Below are 26,162 nucleotides of genomic sequence, written 5' to 3'. Positions count from 1 at the left end.
ATGGATTTGAACCTAACTTGGCACACAGAACTCCCATGACCAACGGAAAACCCTGGAAGGGTTTGGTGGGTATTGACCTTGAGTTTGGGAGTTGTAGTTCACCTATATCCAGAGAGCACTGTGGACTCATGCAATGGTGGATCTGGACCAAACTTGGCATAAATACTCAGTATGCGCAAATGTGAACACTGGTGGAGCCTGGGGAAAATAGACCTTGACTTTTGGGAATTGTAGTTGCTGGGATTTATAGTTCATTATAATCAAAGAACATTCTGAACTCCACCAACAATAGAATTGGCTCAAACTTCTCACATGGAATCCCCATGACCATCAAAAAATACTGTGTTTTCTGATGGTCTTTGGCGACCCCTCTGACACCCCTTCATGACTCCCTCAGGGGTCCCGACCCCCAGGTTGAGAAACACTGATTTAAAGGGATAGCTGCTGTAGTGTGATGAAGTTTGTAATGAGGTAGCTTGGCCATGGGACCCAAGTCTAAGCACCACATTAATGTTTAAAGGTAAAGGTTGTCCCCTGACATTAAGTCCAGTCATGTCTGTCTCTGGGGTGTGGTGCTCATCTCAATTTCTAAGCCGAAGAGCCGGTGTTGTCCGTAGACACCTCCAAGGTCTTGTGGCCAGCATGACCGCATGGAGCGCCGTTGTTTACTGCATACATATCTTATACGTACGTTTAAGATCAAGTCAGGAGATGCTGTGGCTTTAATTTTAATATGCATTGATTATGTTGAATTGTTTTTAAACTGAATTTTTAATACTGTTTATATTGAATTCTGTTTCAATGTTTGTATATTTTATATTAGCCGTCCCTTGCTGCATTGCTGTGGCCCAGTCTGGTGATCTGGAAAATAAAGTAATGAGTGTTGGTTTCTAATATATGTAATTTCTTTATGCTTGTGGATAAACTGTATTTGATTACATTTTCAAATACTGATGGAAGGGAGTCGGACTGGATGGCCTTAAGTATTTTCTTTTGGCCATAGGGGTTATGTGTGGGAAGTCTGCCCCAATTCTCTCGTTCGTGGGGTTCAGAATGATCTTTGATTGTAGGTGAACTATAAATCCCAGTAACTACAACTCCCAAATGTAGTCTATTTTCCCCAAACTTCATCTGTGTTCCTACTTGGGCATATGGAGTACTCCTGCCAAGTTTGGTCCAGATCCATCATTGTTTGAGTCCACAGTGCTCTCCCAAACTCAAGGTCAATGCCCACCACACCCTTCCAGTATTTTCTGTTGGTCATGGGAGTTCTGTGTGCCAAGTTAGGTTCAATTTCATCATTGGTGAAGTTCAGAATGCTTTTTGATTGTAGGTGAACTATAAATCCCAGCAACTACAACTCCTAAATGACACAACCCCCCCCCCCCAACCCCACCAGTATAAACTTAATAGTATTTTAATGGGAAGTGTGTGCCTGCTTTTTGTCTGAAGAGATAGGTAAACCATATTTGATTACATTGCTGTTGTGTGCTTTCAAGTCGTTTCAGACATAGGTTGACCCTGAGCGAGGGCCGGGTAAATGACCTTGGAGGGCTGTATCTGGCCCTCGGGCCTTAGTTTGAGGACCCCTGACTTAAGCCCCCCCCCCCCCCCGAATCAAAATTCTGGCTATGGGCCTGCAGTGGGGGAAGAGTGTGAATGATAGCTATCAGAGACTGAAATGGGGACACTGGTTGGTTGAAATAACACTGAAGAACATATATATGTCCATGGAGCTTACCTTTTTATCCCATTATGAGGTATTGCCATCAGAAGGACAGGTCTTTCCTTGTTTGGAAGCGGATACACTCATGCCTGACTTGCTATTCTCTCTGAAGAATGTAAGCCCTTTCTACATGGCATTCTTCTGTGATGGCAGTCCTCTTGGAGCCTGATTAGGACATATCCTGTAAGCAACTCAAATAATAGGAGAAATCCAGGATAGTCTGTATGACAGATTTTTGTGCTGTTGACCAAGATAAAAGGCAAAGTCACAACACTGTTGCCAGTGCCATCACAAGCCTGCAATATTTCAATATTGTAGTTGATTTTAACGCATTTTGGGGTGTTGAATTTGAAAAACAAACAAAAAATGTCATAAAACACAGTTATTTCACCAATTTAATTCCTAAATTCCAACACTTATTTCATCAGTCACATAGTATAACCTAAGAGTCCTGAAAGCAAGTTGTGAAAACAACTGTAATATAGCAAATCTGAGGTCTTTTTGTTTGGATTTCGAATGCCAAATTCTTATAGAACCTGCAAACATTTTTAAAAAATAGTTATTATGACACTCATTTTTGCAATTCTGTGAATTAGTGTGCATGCATGTGGTGGGCTGGTGTTCTGTAAACGGTTTGTATGTATGTACACAGTTGTACTCTACAAAGCTGGGCCCTTTTAAAGAATCACGGAAGTACCTGGCAATCAACTTATTTAGTTATTTATTTATGAAATATATGCCCCATCTTTCCTGCCTCAAGGCAGCTTACACTCAGTATAAACATACAATATAATTGTTTAAACAAAACCATAAATATGAGTGAATGCTGTGAAACACTAATTAAACCCCAATAAAATACATTGAATACCACACTGATAATACGTAACAAAGTCGAAGAGCCTTCCTAACTTAGTTTCCTCCAAAGACTTCCTTTGAAAAGGAGGTTTTTTGGCTCATCCTGAATGCCAAAAAAGAGAGTGCAGATCTAATCTCCCCTGGGAGGGCATTCCAAAGAGAGGGAGCCACTCCCAAGAAGGACCCCTCTTTAGCGATCGTCAAATGGAGACTGTCACGGATGCTTGAGGACACCAGAATTTCCCCACTTGATCTTAACAATCTCCTCAGTGTTTACAAAGGAACCCGTTGTCTCAGGTAATCTGGACTGATGCTGTGAAAGGCTTTAAAGGTCAAAATTAGTACTTTAAATCAGACCCGGAAACTAAATGGGAGCCAATGCAGCTGTTTCAGGAGTGGGATACTTGGTTCTCTTATATCCACTCACGCTAACAACCTACCTGTCGATCTTTGAACAAATTGAAGTTTCCAAACCGTTTTCAAAGGCAGCCCCACATAGAGTGCATTACAGTAGTCCAGGCAGGATGTAACCAAGGCATGTACTACAGTTGACAGGTCAATTTTTTTCAGGAACGGCAGCAGTTGGCGCACCAGTTTAAGTTGTGCAAAGTCAATCCTGGTAACCTCCGCCACCTGGGTTTCCAGGTTTAGACTCCAGAACCACCCTCAAACTGCGAACCTGAGCTTTCAGGGGTAATGTAACCCCATCCAGCTCCAGTTGGGATCCAGTTCCTGATCCATACTATGTGAGACCAGTAGTACTTATGTCTTATCTGGATTCAGTTTTTATTTGTTTACCCTCATCCAGCCTATTACTGGCTCCAGGCATTAGTTCAGGCACAGCACGGCTTCCTTGCCATTAGCTAGTGAAAAGGAATAATAGAGTTGAGCATAATTTGTGTACAGGTGACACCAAACTCCAAAACTCTGGATGATCTCTTCCAGCGGTTCCATGTAGATGTTAAATAACATCGAGGAAAGTGATGAGCTCTGCAGAACTCCACAATCTTAACATCCATGGGGTCGAGCAGGACTTCCCCAACACCATCCTCTGGCTGCGGTCCGAAAGAAAGGACTGGAACCACTGCAGAACAGTGTCTCTCAGCCCATTTGTCATCAATCATTCTAGAGGGGTACCATGTAAGCCGCTTTGAGTCTTCTTATGGAGAGAATAGTAGGATACAAACAAACAAACAAACAAATAAAGGTCAGTAGTATCAAAAGCTGCTGAAAGGTCAAGAACCAAAGAGGTCACACTCCCCTTATCTAGTTCTCTACATAGATCATCCACCAAGGCCGTCTCTGTTCCATGTCTCGGCCTGAAGCCAGATTGAAATGGGTCTAGAAAATCAGCTTCATCCAAGAACTCCTGGAGTTGTCTAGCCACCACCCGTTCCAGGATTTTACTGATGTATGGCAAATCTATCGTTCTCAAGCATGGTCGGATTAAGGGATTTTTTTCAATGTAGGTAGCACCACTGCTTCTTTTACAGCTGTGGGGACCTTGTTTTGGTGGAGTGAGGCGTTGATGAGCTCCCTTATCCAAGGAATGCACCCACCAACTTGTTTAACAAGCCAGGAGGGACACGGGTCCAGGATACCAATGGTGGCCCTGACCTCTCCAAGGATTTTGTTGGCATCCTTGGGTAGAACCAGTTGAAAGTTATACATAAACAGGGAACCAGACAGTGCTTTGGTTACATTCACAGGAGCTGTAGCAACCTTGTGTACAACCCACAGCAAATCCAATTTATTTATTTATTTATTAACTTTATTTGTACCCCGCTAACATCTCCCGAAGGACTCGATGCGGCTTACAAAGGCCAAGGCCCTCAATAAAACAACAACATAACAATACATTATATAACTCATAATTTTGTTGGCGAGGTAGGATGGGAAAGACTTTGCAATGAGCTGTCAAGTGGAATGGAAGATAATCTATGTTGGGTTTTACCAAACTTCAGACGAATCTGAACAATCTGAACAACTCTGCAAGTCTATTCTTCGCAGCAGCCATCAAACTAGAATACATATTTTTGCTGCCTCTATAGCCAATCCATATAGTCAGCAATGGTTATCGATTTTCTTCAAATTGGATTCGTTTTGAGTTTTTCGTCACTCACACTCTAGTCTCCTCCCTTGTTTCATTGTTAACAGCTCACTGGAAAACGAGGGTGCCAGTTGTGCTTTACATTGGAGAAGAGGACACTTCGGAGTGATCGTATTGTTAGCCCTGGCCACCTCCGTATTCTAGTCTCAGTCACAGCGTCAATAATATCACCTTTCCTGATCGTGGGGATTTCCCCAAGAAATATCAGAAACTCATCCAGATCCAGAAATCTTAATCTTTAATGGGTCCACCACCTCTGCGGAGGGTAGAAGCCCAGGTGAGTCTAAACCTGACCAAGAAATGATCTGTCTACGACACAGAAACTATGTCTAGTTCCTCCACCATCAGATCATGATATCCTCCACTTGTGATGAAGAGGTAAAGAGGGTGACCTGCTCTATGAGTAAGGCCAGATATCATTTGAGACAGCCCCATGGTAGTCATGGAAGCAATGAATTCTTGAGTTGCACCTATCAGGGAATCCTCAGCTTGAATGTTGAGGTCCCTTAGCACAACCTATCTGGGGGACTCCAGCACCAGTCCCAAGATCAACCTTGCTAGCTCAAGTTGTTGGGCAATGAGGTGGCCGGTACACCAAGATCCCCAATCTGTCTCAGCAACCCACTCTAAGACACACTCAAGACCTTCCAAGTAGGGAAGGGGGATGTTACTTTGATAGACCACCGCAATCCCTCCTCCCCAACCACCTGGCCTTGCCCATTGCTGGGCCACAAAACCTGGAAGGCAAAGCTGGAAATTATTAACCACCACCCCCCTCACCTTCATCCAACCAGGTCTGTGGCACAAGCCAGCTCGATCCAATCGTCTGCAATCAGGTCTTGTATGATTGCAGACTTCCCATTAACCAACCTGGCACTTGGTGGTCTTGCGGATAATTTGGTCTTCCAGATATATGTAGACTCAGGAAGCCTGGAACAGAGGCCAAGCCATTCAGCAGAATGTTGATCTGCGATCTTATGCGGAAGCATAGACATCACCATTATCACACACACATTTGGCAAGAAGGCAGTATCTTCTTGGCTGCTCTCAAGCTGTACAATTCTCTCTCATGACAGTCTAGATTTTCCTCCTCTCCACTTTTCCTTCTGGCAGCAGGCAAGTATTTTTTATTTAAGTAGGCCTCTGGCTAGTGTTATTGTAGAAAAGCCTTTGTTAAGTGAGAACGCTGTATTTTATTGTGTTTTATATTTTAAACTATTTTATAAGTGATGTTTTAAATTTAAACCTGCTTTTACTATAGGTTTTAGGTGTACCAGTATTTTTTTTTATCTTTGTAGACCACCATAGGTCTTCTCTTGGGAGAAGGGTGTGATGTAAGTAAAATGAATAAATCAGCCCGGCAGAATCTGTTGGCGTTCATACTCCATTGACAGCTAAGAACACTTTTGACTCCAGGTGGGTTTCAGAAACTGTTCTTTCATATCACAGGATTTTTGAACACAAACCGTGGGTGGCAGAAAGCAGCTGTGGTTGTCAGGCTATCACCTGCTCCATAGCATTTGTTCTGAGAAGGAGGTGCTGTCTTGTCATCCACTTTGCTGAATTTTTGAAGACAACTAGATTCTTCTCATGGCAACGTGACAGAAGCTGTTATCAAGTATACCTATGGTTGCTAGTGCTTTTTTTTTTTTTTAAAGAAATGATTGGAGGTGTTTAGTCTTCTTAAGAGAAGCAAAAGCATAGCTAGAACCACTAAGCACATATTCATAGAATCATAAAGTTGGAAGAGACCTCGTGGGCCATCCAGTCCAACCCCCTGCCGAGAAACAGGAAAATAGCATTCAAAGCACCCTGTGTAAGTTGATTTTATAAGTGTGTGAGAGCGAGCAAGTGAGAAAGAATGTAGCTGGAATAAATGTCCACCCCATTAAAATTCTTACTGATACAATTACAGGCAGCCTCCAAATTGTAGGTTTGTTCTTAAGTTGAATTTGTATGTCCATTGGAACAGGTACATTTTCTTAGTATAACTCGAGCCTATATATGTACGTAAGGTAAAGGTTGTCCCCTGACATTAAGTCCAGTCATGTCTGACTCTGGGGTGTAGTGCTCATCTCCATTTCTAAGCCGAAGAGCCAGCGTTGTCTGTAGACACCTCCAAGGTCATGTGGCCGGCATGACTGCGTGGAGCGCTGTTACCTTCCTGCTGGAGCGGTACCTATTGATCTACTCACATTTTGCATGTTTTTGAACTGCTGGGTTGGCAGAAGCTAGGGCTGACAGCGGAAGCTCACGCCGCTCCCCGGAATCGAACCTGTGACCTTTCGATCAACAAGCTCAGCAGCTCAGTGTTTAACCCACTGCGCCACCAGGGGCTCCTTATATATGTACGTATGTGTATGTATATGTATATGCATAAGCTTTGGATAGTATAGGGAAGAGTTAAAACCCTGTGGTATTTCTTTTACTATCTGTGCCCTTCCCTTTCTGTCCCTGATAATTGGATTTTGAAAAATGTGGCTTGTTGTGGAAACAAGGAATGGTGATCAAACTTCAGCTGAGATACCTTTTCCCCATGATAACTCTTTCAGGAGTGGATTTCCCTCCCAAGGAATGGATTTTTCTCACTGCCTGTGGTGCCCCCGGTGGCGCAGTGGGTAAAACCCCTGTGCCGGCAGGACTGAAGACCGACAGGTCGCAGGTTCGAATCCGGGGAGAGGCGGTTGAGCTCCCTCTATCAGCTCCAGCTCCTCATGTGGGGACATGTGAGAAGCCTCCCACAAGGATGATAAAACATCAAAATCATCCAGGCGTCCCCTGGGCAACATCCTTGCAGACGGCCAATTCTCACACCAGGAGTCACTCTTGACACGACAAAAAAACAAAACAAAAAAACAAAAACAAAAACTGCCTGTGGTATCACCTCTGTTCTTAATTGTGAGTTGTTTGTAAGTCAGATGTTTTGTAATTCAGGGACTGCCTGTACAAGATACCATCAACCAAGATCCTTCTTGGCATGTATGTCAGGAATCTCAGGCTGGGGTTCTCACCTTCTGAATTGTTTCAGATTGATGTTTAAAATGTTGGCAATATATGATCAGCCGATTTCCAAACTTCCCCCTGTCACTATGGCTCACCTTTCTAGCATAGCATTTTAGCTAGTATACAAAGGGGCTTCCTGAGTTTCCTTCCACCCAGCTGTGACTATCAAAATCTCAGTAGCAAAGCTCCTGAAACAACACCCCCCCCCCCACCAATATGCTGGAACTGGAAATGCCCTGGAGTCTTGTTCTAGCCTGAAGTCTACTGGGGGGGGGGCACCTTGTGGGAGATATATTCTATTTTAAAAAAGTAATATATATATATATATATACACACACTTGTTAATAATGTGAACTTATCTGAGGAAAATTGGAATTATGTTACAATGCCTTCTAAACTGTCCCTCAAACTAGAAAGGAAGCTCACAATATGAGTTCTTCTTGGTTCCCACTAAGCACTATTGACTGTAGCCTGGGAAGGACTTGATGAATGAAAAAGAATTCTGGATCTTCTTTATGAAAGGATCTATGCTTTCCCATTAGATATTTGGAGGCATCTGTTTCTTTCACCCATAAATTACGTCCCACTCACTTGTTTATATGTGACTTCAGACATGCCCAATTGTGAGAAGCGGAATTGCACCCCAATTAGGCATTCAAGCCTGCACTACCAATGGGACAACAGTATAGAAGCATTTTCTTCCCCCTCTATGTCAGGGATTGAATAGAAAACTACAGTTCCCAAAATCCTGGAGGATTGGCTACACTAGTTAAGGTACTTCGGAATTGCAGTCAAACGCCTGGGCAGCTATATGATTCCTGCCGGATCTCTTAAACATCACCCATTTATCACTATTTTATTAGGCATGATAAACCAACACTAGCAACTGTTAGGAAAGAACAATTAATTGATCTAACTTGCAGCTTTGGAGTGATCCTAGATTCATCGTTGAACCTGGAAACCCAGGTCTCGACGGTGGCCAGGGGAGCTTTTGCACAATTAAAACTTGTGCGCCAGCTGCGTCCATACCTTGGGAAGTCTGACTGGGCCATGGTGGTCCACGCTCTTGTTACATCCCAAATAGACTACTGCAAAACGCTCTACGTTGGGCTGCCCTTGAAGACTGCCCGAAAGATTAAATAAGTCAAACGGTCGGCACCTAGGTTGCTCACCAGAAGCATACAACTCCTCTGTTACGCCAGCTCTACTGGCTGCTGATCTGCTACCAAGCACAATTCAAAGTGCTGGTTTTAACCTTTAAAGCCCTAAACGGTTCTGGCCCAGACTACCTGTCTGAACATATTTACTGTTACGAACCATCACGAAGTTTAAGATCATCTGGAGAGGCCCTGCTCTCAATCCCACCACTGTCGCAAACGCGATTTGTGGGGATGGGGGACAAGGCCTTCTCAGCAGTGGGCTCCCCACCTGTGGAATTCCCTCCCCAGGGACATCAGATTAGTCACCTCGCTCCTGTCCTTTAGAAGGAAACTCAAGACTTGGTTGTGGGACCAAGCGTTTGACCATTAAATAGCGGCAAGTGAGAAGAAGACATAAGCAATTTGAAGTGACAATGAACTGACCCGGACTTTGGTTTTAACTGGCATGTTTTTAACAACTGTTTATTTAATATTGTTTTAATGAATTTGTTGAATGTTTTTATGATTGTGATGGCACAAAATGGTGAGGCCACCCTGAGTCCCCCCTCGGGGGTGAGAAGGGCGGGGTACAAGTGTATGTATGAAATAAAGCAGGATACATTAAGTGTTGCCAATTTTCAAAATATTTTTCCTTTCAGTTGGATCTGACTGGATTGTGCCATTAGCCTAATGCAGTTTTTTTTTTCTTAACTGTCTTCCAAGAAACTGTGGCATTCTTCAGAAATGTAGAAGTCCATGGCCAGGCATGGACAAACTTCCTGTACAGACTATGCTGAATTTACATCTATCTGCAATATTTTGTAGGTGACAACAACTTTATCCTAACACTAGGGGCCATTTCAGAATTTTGTAGGACAGCAAACATTACCAGCATGACTGTAGGGGAGATTTTGTTTCACCATTACGTAACATCATGGAAAATGATGATTCATATGATTCTTTAGTCATTTTTGACTTGTACAGGTTGAGTATCATTTATTCAAAATGCTCAGAATCAGAAATTTTAGATTTTGGATTTTTTAGCGGGCTTTGTATACTTTTATATAGGTGATACAACCGAAGTAAACACAACATTCATTTATGGTTCATATATGCTTATGCCCATAGCCTCGCCAGAAAGTACATTTATACACATTTTAAATAATTTTGTGCATGAAACCAAGTTTGTGTACACTGAATCATGAGAAAGCAAAGGTGGCACTATGTTAGACTTCTGTGTGGACAATTTTTGACCGTGGAGTGTGTTGGACTTTGAAAAATGAATATTCAATCCTTATATAGGCAGAGTAAATTAGGAAAGCTGGAGACTGACCTAGGAAGGAAAGTTATGAAGTTACAAATTTGAGAGTACCTCAAGGAGGTTCCGCAGCATGGCAACACACCTTTCATAAAATCAAGGGCTGAAGTCTCAGGATTACGCAGGCATTGAGGTTAACGTTTGCCTTTGGTTTTCTTCTGGTTCCTCTTTAGTCTTGCAGTTAGGATGCAGTGTGGCAACAGTGAGTTTCTATGCCGCCCCAGCCCTCGAAAGCACTTCTGCCTTCAGTAAAAAGATTACACTTGCTTTAAAAAAAGAAAAAGAAGACTAGACCATGGTTTTTCAGATGAAGGGTATGGCCAGGCATGTAGCCGGGGGTGGGGGCTTTGGGGGCTTCAGCCCCCTCCCCCCGAAATTCTCATGGTGGCCCGTGAGAAGGCCATACTGGTGCATTATTTAAACTGTTATGTTTATTCGTATCATGATCTGATCACCATACTCAATATATCCCATATGCATGGGGGTATTGGGGTAAGTATAGGTTACTTACCTGTAACTGTAGTTTCCCGAGTGATCACCTGTGAATTCGCACATATGGTAGTTTCTGCGTCTGATCCGAAGCTGTCTTCTCAGGCGCAGAAACTACCATACGTGCGATTCATAGGGATCACGATGGGAAACAAGGTTTGCTAGGGTAGACCCTCTTTTACTCAGACTCACCCCCCCCCCCCCCCCCGAATCAAAATCCTGGCTACGGGCCTGGATATGGCAGCTGGGGTTGGAGTGCTAATGTCTATGGTAGAGTCACCATCCTCATTCTGCATAGTCTTATTTGCTATCACAACTGTTAACCAGGTTGAGAACTGCTTCAGATTTGTTAGTCTTTTCCTAACAGTATTTAGGCACTGTTTGCCACATTATCCATAGCGAAGAACGCAATGCTGCATGCGTGTGAGTGTGTACAGCATTTTAAACTTCTTAAAATGACTTGTGTTTGTGTTAATACGTCACCTGGCACACTCCCAATGTGGCCAGCACCAAGTTCAGTGTAACTAAAGCTTTCATTCCGTCTTGTAGAGGGAATGCTTTCCAAGGGCAGCATGGTCATTTCTAAAAGGAATATTGGCCCAACCAATCACAACACGATGGCCAACTTCTGATCAACTGAAAAGCTCTAAAAAGACATCCTCATCCACAACAGAGAAAAAAAATATTATATTTTAATGGCAGGGCAGAACATTTCTACCTTGGTAATGAAAGGCTCAAAACATATCTGTAACATTTACATAAGTTTATAATCCAATTCTAGCACAGAATACAGTACTTACCAACATGAGATGCAACTAGATTACTGTGTAGAATGCATGCTGAGTGCTAAGACTGGGCCTGAACCTAATGGTTTAACATAAAAAATATAGTTTCTTTAAATGACCATACACACACACACACATATATATAAAATGCAATTGCCACAGCATCTTTGTTGCCAAAGGGAGAAAAAATTAAATCAAGTTGTTTTGGAAAAAAAAAACTAAAAGGAAAAAGATAAGAGACACCCATAAAGAAAGGACTGTTTTCTTGTAAATTTATAAGGCAAACTTTTTATATAATAAATAGGATACAAGGGTAGGGAGGGGAATTGGTGGATTTCTTTTAAACATATACATGTACATTCAGACGGATTTTGTTATTTTCTTACTGAAATTATACAAATTTTCCTTTAATAAATTTCTTTTTTCTTTTTTTTAAATATAGTCAGTGCTTTCAGTCTTTTTTTTTTTTTTTTGGCTGTACAGAAAACCTACAAAAAGAGCAATCAATTTTAAATGTTATTAAACAATCTACTCAGAGTTCTTAAAAGTAATTGTCCCAAAAACGCATTAACCAAATGCCAGGAAATAGGGGTCGGGCTGAAGAATGCCAATATTTTTGAAAATGTATTTCAAAAAGAGCCAATAGAATTTGCTACAATACTCATTTCTGTTAAGTCCTATTTGGAAAATTCTTGGTAATTTTTCATTCTTCTAACATTTGAGAATTGCTATGGTTGAAACATACATTCCCATCTATATAGATTAGTAGCAAGCACTTTGCACTTCAAAAATGGTGGGTTTACTTTAGACATTGATGGGACGTTCATTCAACTCTGAATCTAGTAGAAAGTTTCATCGCATTCCTCTTTATTGCCCTTCTGGCGCTAGGTCCTTCTGGGTTCATTATCACAGCCCAAAGAATATTCATATGAAGGAATCTAACCACCTCACACTTTTTTGCTACATTGCCTACTGGTGGTGGACTGTTAGAAATAGAAGCTATACAAAATACCCTGGGAAAGCCTATTGAAAAAATAAAACACACACACACACACAACAAAATCTCCACTGATCACATCCCCCAGTTAGCCTCCCTTTTCTTTGTACTGCCAATAAGACAAGACAAAAATAAAAAGTATACACTGTTCCTCCCTTTTAAAATATATACATATGTCTGAAACACTCAAAAATCTGAAGCGTTTGTGCCTGGAACAATTACTTTACAGAAATGTTCACGATACATACTCGTGGACCATTGAAAAAAAAAGAAACAACACACACAGAGATAAGGTTTTCACCAACATTCCTTCAATTTCCCACCCACCTCTCCAGAGGTTGGGGTGGATGGGGAGATAAAACCCTATATGCACAAGGAGAGTCTCAAAACACCACAGGTTCGTCATGTTTTCGAGGGAGAGGGGAAGACTATTGGAAAGAAGACAACACCCCTCATCCCCCCAAATCCGTGTCTCTGGAATTTAACAAAGAAAATTGGGTGGCAGGTAGGAACATCACTAGCGAGAATGTCAGCTATGTGGGGCGAAAGAGCTGTACAGGGCAGCAAGCACTCAGCATACATTGAATAACAGTCCTTGGAATATTTGGTCATATGGTGAGCACTACGGAGTGGTGAAGCAGAAGGAAGTTGGTTTTTGTTGTTAGCCGCGTGTTGACGGATGGAAGCAGGGGAAGGGATTGTCCCCTTCTTCCCCCTTTACCCCCTCCCCCATTCTTCGAGAGGGGAAACTTTCCCAAGTTCGGGGATTTGTTTTTGTTTTTTGCACGCATTTGGGGGGGGGGGGGGTGTCTCAAAATACTTTTAAAAAAAAGAACTTCACCCACTTATATATGTATATATTTGCAGCTAAAGACACACAACTGCAAATAAGCGCTGACCATATGTCTGGCTTGGAAGAAAACCCTTCACAGGTTGATCTCCTCTGGATCTCCATTAGGAAGAATATAGATGCACTCCTGCCCCACCCCAAGTGTAAATTTGCGCTCAGTCTAGTTCGCTTTGCTTTTGGAAGAACGGCAAGTTTAGGTTGCTACCTCCTAAGTGGGTATTGCTGGTTTTGGCAACTTGCAAGCAGAAGCTGGCCGAAAGCACACACAGCCCCCCTTTTCCCTTAATCGTCTCTCCTGGGATGTGGTAGGGACGGAAGAAAGAAGCGCTAAAAAGCCCACCCTTTAAGATCTACTTCCAAACACATCATGCCTTTGATCTGATGATGGTTAGAACGGCCCTGATATCATGGTGCTAACAGAACTTGCACGAGTAAAGCTCTTGAAGGAAATCAAATGCTCCAGAATGGCCACTCATGGTACCCTATTGTACCAAGAGCCCCAGGTGGCGCAGTGGGTTAAACCCCTGTGCTGGCAAGCATGGTACCCTATTGTACCAGGAGCCCCAGGTGGCGCAGTGGGTTAAACCCCTGTGCTGGCAAGCATGGTACCCTATTGTACCAGGAGCCCCAGGTGGCGCAGTGGGTTAAACCCCTGTGCTGGCAAGCATGGTACCCTATTGTACCAGGAGCCCCAGGTGGCGCAGTGGGTTAAACCCCTGTGCTGGCAAGCATGGTACCCTATTGTACCAGGAGCCCCAGGTGGCACAGTGGGTTAAACCCCTGTGCTGGCAAGCATGGTACCCTATTGTACCAGGAGCCCCAGGTGGCGCAGTGAGTTAAACCCCTGTGCTGGCAAGCATGGTACCCTATTGTACCAGGAGCCCCAGGTGGCGCAGTGGGTTAAACCCCTGTGCTGGCAAGCATGGTACCCTATTGTACCAGGAGCCCCAGGTGGCGCAGTGGGTTAAACCCCTGTGCTGGCAAGCATGGTACCCTATTGTACCAGGAGCCCCAGGTGGCGCAGTGAGTTAAACCCCTGTGCTGGCAGGCAGGACTGAAGACCGACAGGTCGCAGGTTCAAATCTGGGGAGAGGCGGATGAGCTCCCTCTATCAACTCCAGCTCCTCATGAGAGAAGCATCCCACAAGGATGGTAAAAACATGAAATCATCTGGGCGTCCCCTGGGCAACGTCCTTGCAGACGGCCAATTCTCTCACACCACAAGTGACTTGCAGTTTCTCAAGTTGCTCCTGACACGACAAAAAAAAAAAAAACTGTACCAGAAGGCAAATCTCCACCTAAGGAACTGCTTGCTCACTGAGTCCAAAATTAAAAATAGAGACAGGGAAACTTCTTTGTTTGGAGAAACTGCATTGGGGACAAAATCTTGATCTCGTTCACTCTCTCTAGCAGATACATGCACTTCGCTCCAGGAATCTATCATGCTGCTTGTTTGTTCTCCTCATTGTTGGAACTCTTCTACATGCAGGATAAGGAGAATGACCCATAACATCAAGCAAAGGTATGACGTCTTTGGAAATTAGATCTGGGCTTATTGTGCCAAACTGGAGAAAAACAAGAGGCAAAGGCAGGTTTTCACTGGTTACGGGGAGACACACTAGCCAGCTGACATGCAAGGCACACAGTTCAATGGGAGTGCTAGGGCCCTAAAAAGGTCTGAAAACTGCAGGAGGTAGCGGAAGAACACAGAGCATGATTTTGTGAGGAAGGAGCGGTCAGCTCTATAGGAAGAGATTCAACTAAGAATCAAAAGGATTTGTCCAACAGCAACATTATCCCGGTGCAGTGTTTTCCACCAAAGTAGCCATAAGCAGAATTAAATCACATGTTTATGGGCTTCCCACAAGACTCCATGTCCCTTCCTCCCCTTCACCAAACCAAACCCATGCTCTGCCCTGTAAGTTGACTTGAGCGCAATTTTTTAAAAAAGTGTTCGCTATACTCAGCTACCTTGTTGGATTTCCCCTCATGGAGGGAAAAAAAGAGGAAACCCCTTTCTAAAATTGTAACAACAGAGCTAAAAGGCAGTCCAGCTCTAACACGGAGAAAAATTACTGGCAGGCAGGTTTGATGGGTCCGCTTTATTTCCCCTTGTCCTATGATATTGAACACCAGGAATAATGGTCAAGAAGCAACATATAGTAATTTCTCAACAGACCATGTCATTCCTTGTCTGTTGTCTTTGTTTGGTAGTGGCGCAACAAGCAGGAAAAAGCAACCCCTCATTTATAATGCAATATACAGATATATAAAATTAGACATTTTTTTTCTCTCTGTCTACTTGGTGCCTTAAAAAAACAACAACAACAACACACACAAACAGAAATTAAATCCTCAAACAAAACAAAAAAAAAACCCCAAAAGAATTAGGTCTAACGTTAAACTCTACACATTTCTGGATAATAATTGAAAATGACAAGAATTTTTATTTTCACTTGACACAAAAACATTGGGTGGTTCACAATGCTAACAAGGTAGAAACCTCTCGCGCAATCTCTCCGACATCAGGCACTATCCGCATTTGTCTCAGAGGCTGAGCTGGATGGGAGTGGGCCGAGCTGGGTGGCCTTCAGTTCCGTTCTGAGACCCAACTTTGTGTCCCCTCCAAAGAAACTGTCAGATTGCCAAATGACAACTGGGGTTGAGTTCACCCAAGAGAAGCAGCTAGCTCCAACATCAATAGGAGAAGGGAGTGTAATGGGAAGCAGCCAAGATTTCTTTCACTCCACAATTGATCCTACCATTTCACCTCATCAATCCCCTTCTTTGGAGCCGAATTACATTCTGGGAAGGGGAAAGTCCAGGTCTGGGAAGAGCTTCAAAATGGAGCAGAAAGGATGTCAAAGAAGTGGTGGGATTGTGGAAGAAGAGGAGATTGGTGGGATCAACACAGTTTGTCTACCAACAGGTACAAAAAGTGCCCTCCCCTGCTTTGTAACACCAGCAAATATTTCATTTGGCTCTATACCTGTCAGAAATCCATTCCCATTCAGCCCTACATCACACCACGAAGGTAAGGGGGATATAACACCTCTCATTTGTCTGGAATGTAGAGAGTCCCAGGGTCATGATACCACAGGGTGTTGCAAGCTGTTCCAACTCGCATGAGGTTAGCTCAGAATGACCGTTGAACACCATAATTCATTAAGTATGTATTGTGCAGCTTAAGGTCCTCTTCTAACTTTCAAGAGCAGCTCCCTCGCTGTGATCTACTGAAAGTCAGTACTCGATACATGCAGAGGCGGCCCTAGGTAATTTTCAATGGTAAGCAAACAGTATTTTGGTGCCCCCCCCCCCCAACCAATCACTGATATATATTTTCTTTTTGTCGTGGGAGTTCTGTGTGCCATATTTGGTTCAATTTCATCATTGGTGGAGTTCAGAATGCTCCTTGATTATAGGTGAACTATACATCCCAGTAACTACAACTCGCATATGTCAAGGTCTATTTCCCCCCAAAAGCGCCTCAAGATCACCCGTGGGCAAAATCAACTATACTGCAAATGCTTACTTTGCGTAATGGGTTGAGCCGCCCCTGGATACATGGCCCCTAAAGCCCACAGTGTTTTGGAAAAAGAACCAACTGATGGGAAGATTTAAACCTCCCCAACCTGTGCTTTTTCCAGTCTGGTTCAGCGCCACACTCTTACTGGATGGGGCAAAGCAAGAGATATTAATCTGTCCAATACATATTTAATGTACCACACAGCTTAATTCCAAATGGTTCAATCTGGGTTGCACTAGGTTTTCTTCTCTCACATGTCCCTGGCTGGACACTTCATTCTGGATATATTACAGATCTAAAGACGATCAACCTCACTCAAGATGTACATGGAAGCTTTTTTTTTAAACAAAGAAGACAGGGATCTCTATCTGTATCTTGTATTTCGATCCCACTGTTAGTTCCAGGTGTGGCTTAAGCCTATTTCTCTCAGGCTTTTGGCACCACACCATCAGAACCATAGTCAGCAAAGGCCTTGTGGCTCCATTTCTCCTCCCAACAAGGGGGAAAATAAGAAAGGATATATTTTATCTCTTGGCTTTAAAGTGCATCGTTTTCTCCTTGAAAAGATCAGTTCGCTCAGGAAGTCATATTTTGTGGCATCAAGAGCGGCTGAAAAGACAGATAACAGGCTATTACATTTTGCCAAAATGTACCTTTACAAAACTCCTGTGGCATGGAAAGCTTTGGAGCTCTGCGTGAGGTGAAGCCATGTCAGTGTGTATGATAGCAAAAGCCACTGCCTCACGAGTCCAAATGTTAAGTAAGCTTTCTGTAAAGTGAATACCCCACATGTAGCTGAAGATACACTGTTATGAATCTTCAAAGGCTACTATAATGCCTTAAACTTTATGAACATGGTCGTACTGAAGGCAAAATTTCACATGGCAGTGGCACATTTTTCAACATGTTTGCTCCAATCGTATGTATAAAGGGTAAGTCCAAGTGTTAGAGCAAAAACCACATGAAAATGAGAGTAACTGAATCCCCTCTCCATGCCTGCTCGCCTTTCCCTACCCTCCTCTCTAAAAGATCTTTTATCTTAGTAAATCTGATTTCAAAAACACCGTGCATACCTGTATATGTTCCTTCAATCTATCCTTCGGGAGATCTGGTAGATATGCATGCCCAGTTTTGCACTACCTTTTTCTCATTCCTCCAATTTACACAATTGTTGTACACAATTAAACACATAAAAACTGCAGAGTAGTTTCCTTTCCTAAAATTCCAATTTTTTAATGGCATGCACTTCAGATCTCAACCAGGTGTAACTGCAGCTAACACAGCTGCAATTCACATTTCTGATGTGTGTGTGTGTGTGTGTGTGTGTAGAGAAATGCTACACAAAATGTGGCCAGGGAGCAGTAGCGGACAGTTCTGTATCCCGTCTACTAATCCCAGCCTAGTCCCCCCCACTATCCTTCTAATAGAATAAATAAGGGAGTTCTGCCATGTTAGAGGCTTGGCGGCCAGAGAGTAGGAACCAATTTATTATTATTTATTTCGGTCATTTCTACCCCGCCCTTCTCACCCCCAGGGGGGACTCAGGGCAGCTTACAATTCGGCACAATTCGATGCCAACAATTACAATACAAACCAAGAGGCAAATGATTTGTGTCAGGCATGATGCCTCAGATTAAAAACTGATAAATACAATTATATTTTCCTATTGACTATTTAATAGTTCTTTTCCTTTCTTTCCTGCAACTCTAATACATTTGTGCATTTTAAAAAATATATAAAAGAAAAGCCCTTTGGGTTTTTAAGCTACCGCAAAGCTATCTCCTCCCCAACTCTTACTCCCTCGTTTTTTTCATGTAATTCTTCATATATTGCTTGTGTCTCCACAGCACAACTCTCAGGATAGCAACCTCCATCCAAATTGAACAACGAGTTAATTTTTAGATGTGTTATGTTTTTGGGGAGTGGGTGGAAAGAAGCACATTTCAGAATCCACCATTCTTAGCAAACTCCAACCTAAACTCTAGTTTCATTCAATTACTTGCCCTTTGTAAACATAAATGAGAAGACAACTCCAATTTCACTGCCAGCCGTTGAGCAAGAAGATAAAATCAACATTCATCTTTGAGTATAGGATAGGAAGCCCAGAAAAAACAAGGAGGACTGTGTGTTGTGGCAATGAAAACAAGTTGGATCATAATTGGTCACTTGATCTGCCTGTACTGAAACTGGAGTCTTTGATTAAGACCAGCACATTCCTTCATATATAATAACTACAAATGCAGTATGTCCTTTATTTCCTCACTATCTCTGAGGATGCTTGCCATGGATGTAGGCGAAACATCAGGAGAGTCTACCGGATACCATGCATGGCCATATAGCCCCCCAAAAAACTACAACAACCCTGTCCTTTATCTGTTCCTCCACATGGAAAGATGTCAGGTAGGTGGGAGGAGAGAACAGTATACAAAGATGTCCCAAACTTGTCAGATTTGTTTAAGATCTTTCAAAAAACCTATAGAAGATGCCAGATTTGATAAGAATAATGGCACTGAATTTAGATTCCTGATCTAAATGTTGCTTCTGACTCTTTGCCACGGGGGTGGGCAGATATCACAATAGGTAAAGGTAAAGGTAGTCCCCTGACATTAAGTCCAGTCATGTCTGACTCTGGGGTGTGGTGCTCATCTCCATTTCTAAGCCAAAGAGCCAGCGTTGTCCGTAGATGCCTCCAAGGCATGACTGCATGGAGCGCCGTTACCTTCCCGCCGGAGCGGTACCTATTGATCTACTCATATTTGCATGTTTTTGAACTGCTAGGTTGGCAGAAGCTAGGGCTGACAGTGGAAGCTCATGCCGCTCCCCAGAATCGAACCTGCGACCTTTCGATCAACAAGCTCAGCAGCTCAGTGCTTTAACCCACTGCGCCACCGGGGCCTCCTAGATATCACAATAGTACTATATATAATATCTACTAAGGGTGGGGAGGAGCAAAAGAAAAAGCCTGCCTTACACACTGCTGCTCCAATTAGAAGCAGAACCTTTTAGGGCTGTATTAAGAAATGTGATCAACTGTGTCCAGATGTGTGCCTACAGGGGCATTCACAGACCTACGGAACAAGACAAGTTGTGGTGATCCTACGCAGGCACTGTAACTCCTTTCCAACCACTGCTTCTATCTTTTGCCCAGGCTTGGGCCTATGCTCCCTATCTTTTTCAGTACTGAACAGGATGGTGGTGGCAGTATGGAATTCCGTTCTGTGCTATTTATTAAAATTTAAAACATGTAGAGTGGCCTCTGCTTCTCTTCCTCTCTGCCCTTCATTTCGGCCATTTTCAGTATGAAAGAAAGAAAGGGGAAAGTGTCTCGATATAAAGCTCAGACCCTAGTATACGCTACACTTCTGCTGAGAGCCCTGCTTTCTGGGAAGCGAAGAGAGGTGTGCTCAACTGCCATGGAAGAGCTTGGTTGCTAGCCAGAAGGAAGTCCTTTGAAATGAAAACAAACCAACCAACAATCCAGGCTTCTCACTTTGGCCACCGCCATGTACCAGTTCCAACACAGAAGTACAGGTAGTTTTACAAACATTCAGCTACCTTCCTGCCCAACAGGAGGGTGGGAGAGGTATTCAGTCAAAATGCCCCATTCTCAATCCACACGCAGGCACACTCCAGACATCTTTCATACCATCGTCTCCCGACCGGTGGGCAAAGGCCTCCATTAGTGCAAACAAGTGCCCTAACCTAATATCACTGAAGAGAACTGGAAGAACTTCTCATTTTAACTGTTAGCATGTGACGAGTGCACATAGAAGCACACACACGCACACACACGTTTCAGCACACGTGGATTGCTTTAACGAAATCAAAGGCCCCTCCTTTCAGGATAGACTAGGAAAAGAGGGCAGACTCACAAAGTCACCCCCAGAAGCCTAGTGGTCTCTTAGCAGCAGAACTGTCCTGTGGGGGAGAGGAAATGGGGGAGAAGGAAGAGAGGATTGCCTTCCTAATTGCTGGTCTAACTGGCAGATGAGGGGCAGGCGGCATTATTGGTTCTCCAGCGCTCCACAGCCCCATCCCTTTCTTTATCTTATGTGTACACACACGCACACACGCCCTACTGAAAACTACAGGATTCTGACTAAGACTGGACAACTACATTACATGGCACTAGGGAAGTGGAGTGGAATACGCACACATGGCCCCCTCCACCGCCCAATCTGTCCATGGGGTCTCTTAAGATGGAGGGCAAGTGGGATCGGATTGACAGGTCTCAGTTGGAGTTATCCCTCCCCTGCCAAACAGCTCGCCTTGTCAGTAGTATATGCAGCAAAGCATGGCAGAAGGGGCCGGGGTACAAAGGGAAGTTGGGACGGGGGAGAAGAGGGTGCCCCCATTCTGTAGAAAAAGTGCAAAGTGGCTTCCAGCCCTGGGAGGCATGCCTCTGTACCCCACACTGTGCTTGTCTGTATTAAAAAGTAAGGGAACAGAGAGAAACAGAGGACAAATGAGGGTTTTGTTTTTTTAGGGGGGGATAAATTGATTGGTTGAAAGCTGGGGCACTGTGGGGAAAGGGGAGTCCTACCCGGCAGCGACCCGGTGTCTCATCTTGGGTGTGGGGGGCTGGGAGTGCTGCCTGCCCTCTCTTTGTTTCCTCTGGCGCTCATTTGCTCACTCACCCCCCTCAAAGTCAGCTGACCCGCTCTGACACAGGCGTCCTGGTGTCCACGGCCTCATCCCTGTTTGTGGGCCGGGCCAAGGCCGCGGAGGACGACACAGTGTCTTTGCGCTCGTGTTTGTAGGGCACTGCTGCGCCACCAGATTGAGTCTTAGGTGGCTCCTTGGGGCAGCCGTCGCTTTCGGGAGCCTTCTCCTCTTTGCAGCTCTTGCTGCTGCTCAAGTCCTGGGGTTCGGCTGAAAGGCTCTTGCTGTCCTTGGGGCTTTCAGGGGACTGAGCAGTGGGGCTGCCCTGGGGCTCTGAAAGTGGCTGATGGGGAGTGTGGAGCTGATCCTTCTTACCAGGGGACGAGGAAGGGGCAGAGGTTGGCACTGCATTGCCACCCCGCCCTTTCGGACTGCTCTCTTTGCTGCGACGCCCTGGGCTCTTGGCAGCTGTTCGCTGTCCCTTGGAGCTCCACTCCCCTGTGTTGCTCGGGGGAGGTGGAGTTGGCTTGGCTATCTCTATGCTGACAGTCTCACGGGTCTTGCGCTTCTTGATGGGCAGTACTGTCTCCCGGACGGCCTGAACTATCGGCTCCTTGATGGTTTTCTTTTTGGCTTCAACCACGACAGCTGCCACTCCACTGCCTGGCTTGCGTCCCCGCTTCTTGGGCACAGCTTGGGGGTCTGATTCAGATTTCCGCTTGCGCCCAGGACGCTTGATAACCATGACCTGTGCCGAGGTGGTCGCCCCACCTGTGCCTTCCGCCTTTGCTGCAGCTATGGAGGACTGTAAAGGCATCTTGACCAGCAACTTTCCCGAACTCTTCTCAATCACCCGCTTGACTTGCACACCTTCCGAGGCAGCTCCTCTGGGTTTGGCAGAGCCACTGCCTTTAGGCCGTCCTCGTCCACGACCTGTGCTGGAGGTTTTGGGGGCTTTGGGTTTCTTGGGAGGCTTTTGCTCTCGCCGTGAGGGGCTCCCACGTCCAGTCACTGTGAAATCGAAATCATTAGGATCCAGAGTGGTGTCTCCCACTTTTTCAAAATAGGCGATAAGCTCAACTTTGGAACGGAAGGCCTTGCCCTGGGGGCTGCAGGTACAGGAGTCAGAAATATGGAAAGGACAAAAAAAGGGAGAAGGGGGGAGAGAGAAAAAAGAATTAATGACACTCCACCACAGAAACATACTTTAGTTTACCACATAGACTAAAGAAGCCTCTATGTTACAGGAAGACATGAGAACTCCGTAACTGGCAACTCTGTATTTGCTTACTAAAGGCTGAATAATTCTAGTATGACGGATTCTCAGATTGGAAAACAACCCACACTAGAAAGAAGCAGCTTTCTTTCCTTTTTGAAATCAACTGCAGATTGGGCCTTGCTTCTCTCCTTTTTTCCTCTGTACCAACATGTATATCTGGCCCAGCATGAGTCCCAACTGAAACACAAGATATGCAGTGACAGATAGTTTGCCTTCTTTGCTTTGTTTTGTCCACTACCCTGAGAATGGGTGATACAACTATTTGAAGCCCTTATTACTTAAAAGTACACTTTTGCCCCCCTTTTAGCTCATTTTATTGAAAATATGGAAAGAGAGAGGTAGAGAGGTGGCATATTGACAGATATCTGTTTGTATTTTTTTTAGAGCTGTTGCGATAATAACGTCACAACAACTTGTGACTAAATTTACCCATGTTCACTTTTATAAAAGACCAGATAGCAGGCTGGCACTTGAGTCTTACTAGAAAATCTGGCGCAGTTGCAGAGCCTTGAGATTTTCTGCCATTCAGAGTAATACTGAGCTACAGATGTGACTCAGTGTGAGTCAGAAGAGGCTTTGTATGTATGTGCAATTTGAGGAATGACTAGGAGTGGTTTTGAATGAATGGTTCAAGCGCTACTACTCAAAAACCCCTTAGGTAGCCATTCCATCGTTCCCTTCTTAAAAGATGGGCAGAACAGAGGAAGAGCAAGGGAGATGGAAGATGCAGTGTGGAAAAAACAAAGGAGGGTTATCACATGAAGTCCCTAAAGGCAGGACCCCCTTCCCCCCAAATTCTACTAATGAAGCAACGTGGTTATAGGGTAAAAGTATTGTTGGAAGGCACTTGAAAGTGTTAATTCTGAGATACTGTTCCTTTTACCACTGTGTTTTAATTAATGTTTTATACTGTCTATGGCAGTGATGGACAACCTTTTGAGCTTGGTGTGTCAAAATTTGCCAAAAACCTGAGCATAACTTGGGTGGAGTGTCACTTTGAGAAAAAAGCCATCATTTTGCAATATTTATAGTTTAAATAAGAAAAATGTATAATCCATGCTGAGCTATGGAGTGAACAATGCTCAAACTTGCAGATGTTAAATTTGTAGAGCCTTTTACAAATTTAAGGGTGGAATTAGATTGGCTCTTACAAGGTATACTTCTCTGTATGTGGCCGCATGTGTCTGCGTGTCATCAAAAATAGCCATGCGTGTCAGTGCTGACACGCATGTCATAGGTTCACCATCACGGGTCTATAGCCTAATCTGTCTATTTATTTTATTTTTTCTTCTATATACTGATTTGTCATTTATTTTGTATATATTATTCATTGTATTTATCTATGTTGTAAGTTGCCCCAAGGTTTTTTGGGGAGATGGAGTGGGATATAAATAAATAAATATTATTATTTATTGATAAGCACCAATCATTGATTCTATGAGAAAAGGCAGGGTTGGAAACAATTTGACCTCCAGATTTTGTTGAACTTCAGTTCCCAGGCAACCTGGCTAGCAATTAGAAATGGTGGAAATTGTGGTCTCAGCCCATTTCAAGGGTGTTCTTCCTGTGACATGGCAGTGCTGGTTTGCTCTGAGCGTGCGACCCTTTCCCCAAAGGCAGAAGTGGGTGGTTAGCATGAAAAGATTTTGGACTTCAGATAAAAGAGTCTCAAGCTGTACTATTTGTTGTTGCAAGCCTTTAAGTTATTTCCAATTATGGTGAATCTAAGCCATCTCTATGGCAAAGAATTAGAACCCTGGGCTCCCAGAGGCATAGTTCAATTCTTATAATTAAATAATCCACCAGGCTGGTCATCTACAACTACTATAAAACAATTATCACACTTTAGATCTGGAAAAAAGCCCAAAGGAAAATTGACATCAAGTGAATGATTAGGAAATACTTTTTTCACATCAGGAGTGACTTAATTGCACGTTGCATCTGGTGTGAGAGAATTGGCCATCTGCAAGGACATTGCCCAGGTGATGTCTGGAAGGTTTGATGTTTTATCATCCTTGTGGAAGGCTTCTCCTATGTCCCCACATGGGGAGCTGGAGCTGACAGAGGGAGCTCATCCACGCTCTCCCCAGATTAAAACCTCTGACCTGTCGGTCTTCAGACCTGCAGGCACAAAGGTTTAACCCAGGGGTCCACAAACTTTTAAACAGAGGGCCAGGTCACAGTCCCTCAAACTCTTGGAGGGCTGGATTATAATTGGAAAAAAACATGAATGAATTCCTATGCACACTGTACATATCTTATCTGTAGTGCAAAAACACTTTAAAATAATACAATAATTAAAATGAAGAACAATTTTAATAAATATAAGCTTATTAGTATCTCAATGAGAAGTGTGAGCCTGCTTTTGGCTGATGAGATAGGATTGTTGTTGTTGTTGTGTGCTTTCAAGTAGTTTCAGACTTAGGTTGACCCTGAGTGAGGGCCGGGTAAATGACCTTGGAGGGCCGCATTCGGCCCCCGGGCCTTAGTTTGAGGACCCCTGGTTTAACCCATCGCTCCTCCGCAGGCTTCTCTAAGAAATACTGATGTCTTGTATTGCCACAATTGTTCACTAATTCTTTATGGTCTAATCAGAGATAGGAAATACTGATATCTGGTTAGACCAGATATCCGTGAAAAAATGTGGCAATGTAAGATAGAATAGAAGCTCCTATTTGTCTGTCTGTCTATGTTTATTGAATGTATATCCCACCTTTCTTCCAAGAGTACCAGTGTCTATGAATGATCTTTCTTTTAAACATACTAAACAGAGCACAATCCCCTTGCAAATACAGAACCAGCCACTAGCAAGCCAGGTTTTCAGCCCAACCCTAAGTTTGCTATACTGGATTTCTATTTTCAGAAGATTAAGAGAAAGGAAAAGTTCAGAATGGCAAACCTCCTGCAGTCTAAAATGAAAGAGGGGAGTTAATAAGCAGTTGAATTGTGCTCATAAAAACATGCAGTGGGATCAAATAAATGGACTTGGAAGACCAAGTTTAACTGGCTAAGATCACAATTTTCAAAAGGTTAGCAAGAGCAAAATCTTCGAAATTAACCCCTCATCTCTACAATCCCAATTAAGGAGGGCCAAGGAACAGACGCAATTCTTGGAATGTTACTTTTGAAAAGCAATGACAGTTATGACGTTCAAAAAAATACCTAGTTACTCATCTTGTTTGATTACTGGTTCACTTTAATTATCTAGAGAATAATTGTTTATATTTCTATTACTAAATTGACATAGCTTCCTTTTAACTACATCAAAAAGCAAGTCTCCTGCAGGTCACAAACCTATAGTTTAAAAGGACGGTTGCTTATCAGTAACTGTGTTTCTTCAAGTGGTCATTGATAAAATCACAACAAATGAGTGTTTTGCCCCTGTGTCGAGATTCTTTGGAACCTTCTAGAATTCTAAAGATACAATTTTGGAGGTATCCTGCTCACTCTCTCCAGTGGTATAAATAGTGCATTGCCACCAAA

General features: G+C 43.6%; 1 protein-coding gene across 1 annotated transcript in view; it reads right to left on the bottom strand.

Moving 5' to 3' along the window:
• Positions 1-15,355: 15,355 nt before the first annotated feature.
• MECP2 (methyl-CpG binding protein 2) overlaps positions 15,356-26,162 on the bottom strand; it is a 123,844-nt gene continuing 113,037 nt past the window's right edge. Inside the window, exon 3 of the mRNA XM_060763206.2 lies at positions 15,356-22,509. Within this exon, the coding sequence (XP_060619189.2) occupies positions 21,447-22,509 (1,063 nt within the window). The 3' untranslated portion in view covers positions 15,356-21,446. The remainder of the gene's footprint in view (positions 22,510-26,162) is intronic.

Source organism: Anolis sagrei, chromosome 2 (genome assembly GCF_037176765.1).
Source record: "Anolis sagrei isolate rAnoSag1 chromosome 2, rAnoSag1.mat, whole genome shotgun sequence".
In the NCBI taxonomy this organism is placed as follows: domain Eukaryota; kingdom Metazoa; phylum Chordata; class Lepidosauria; order Squamata; family Dactyloidae; genus Anolis; species Anolis sagrei.
The sequence above is the reverse complement of the archived record's forward strand: the minus strand, read 5'-3'. Positions and strand labels throughout refer to the sequence as shown.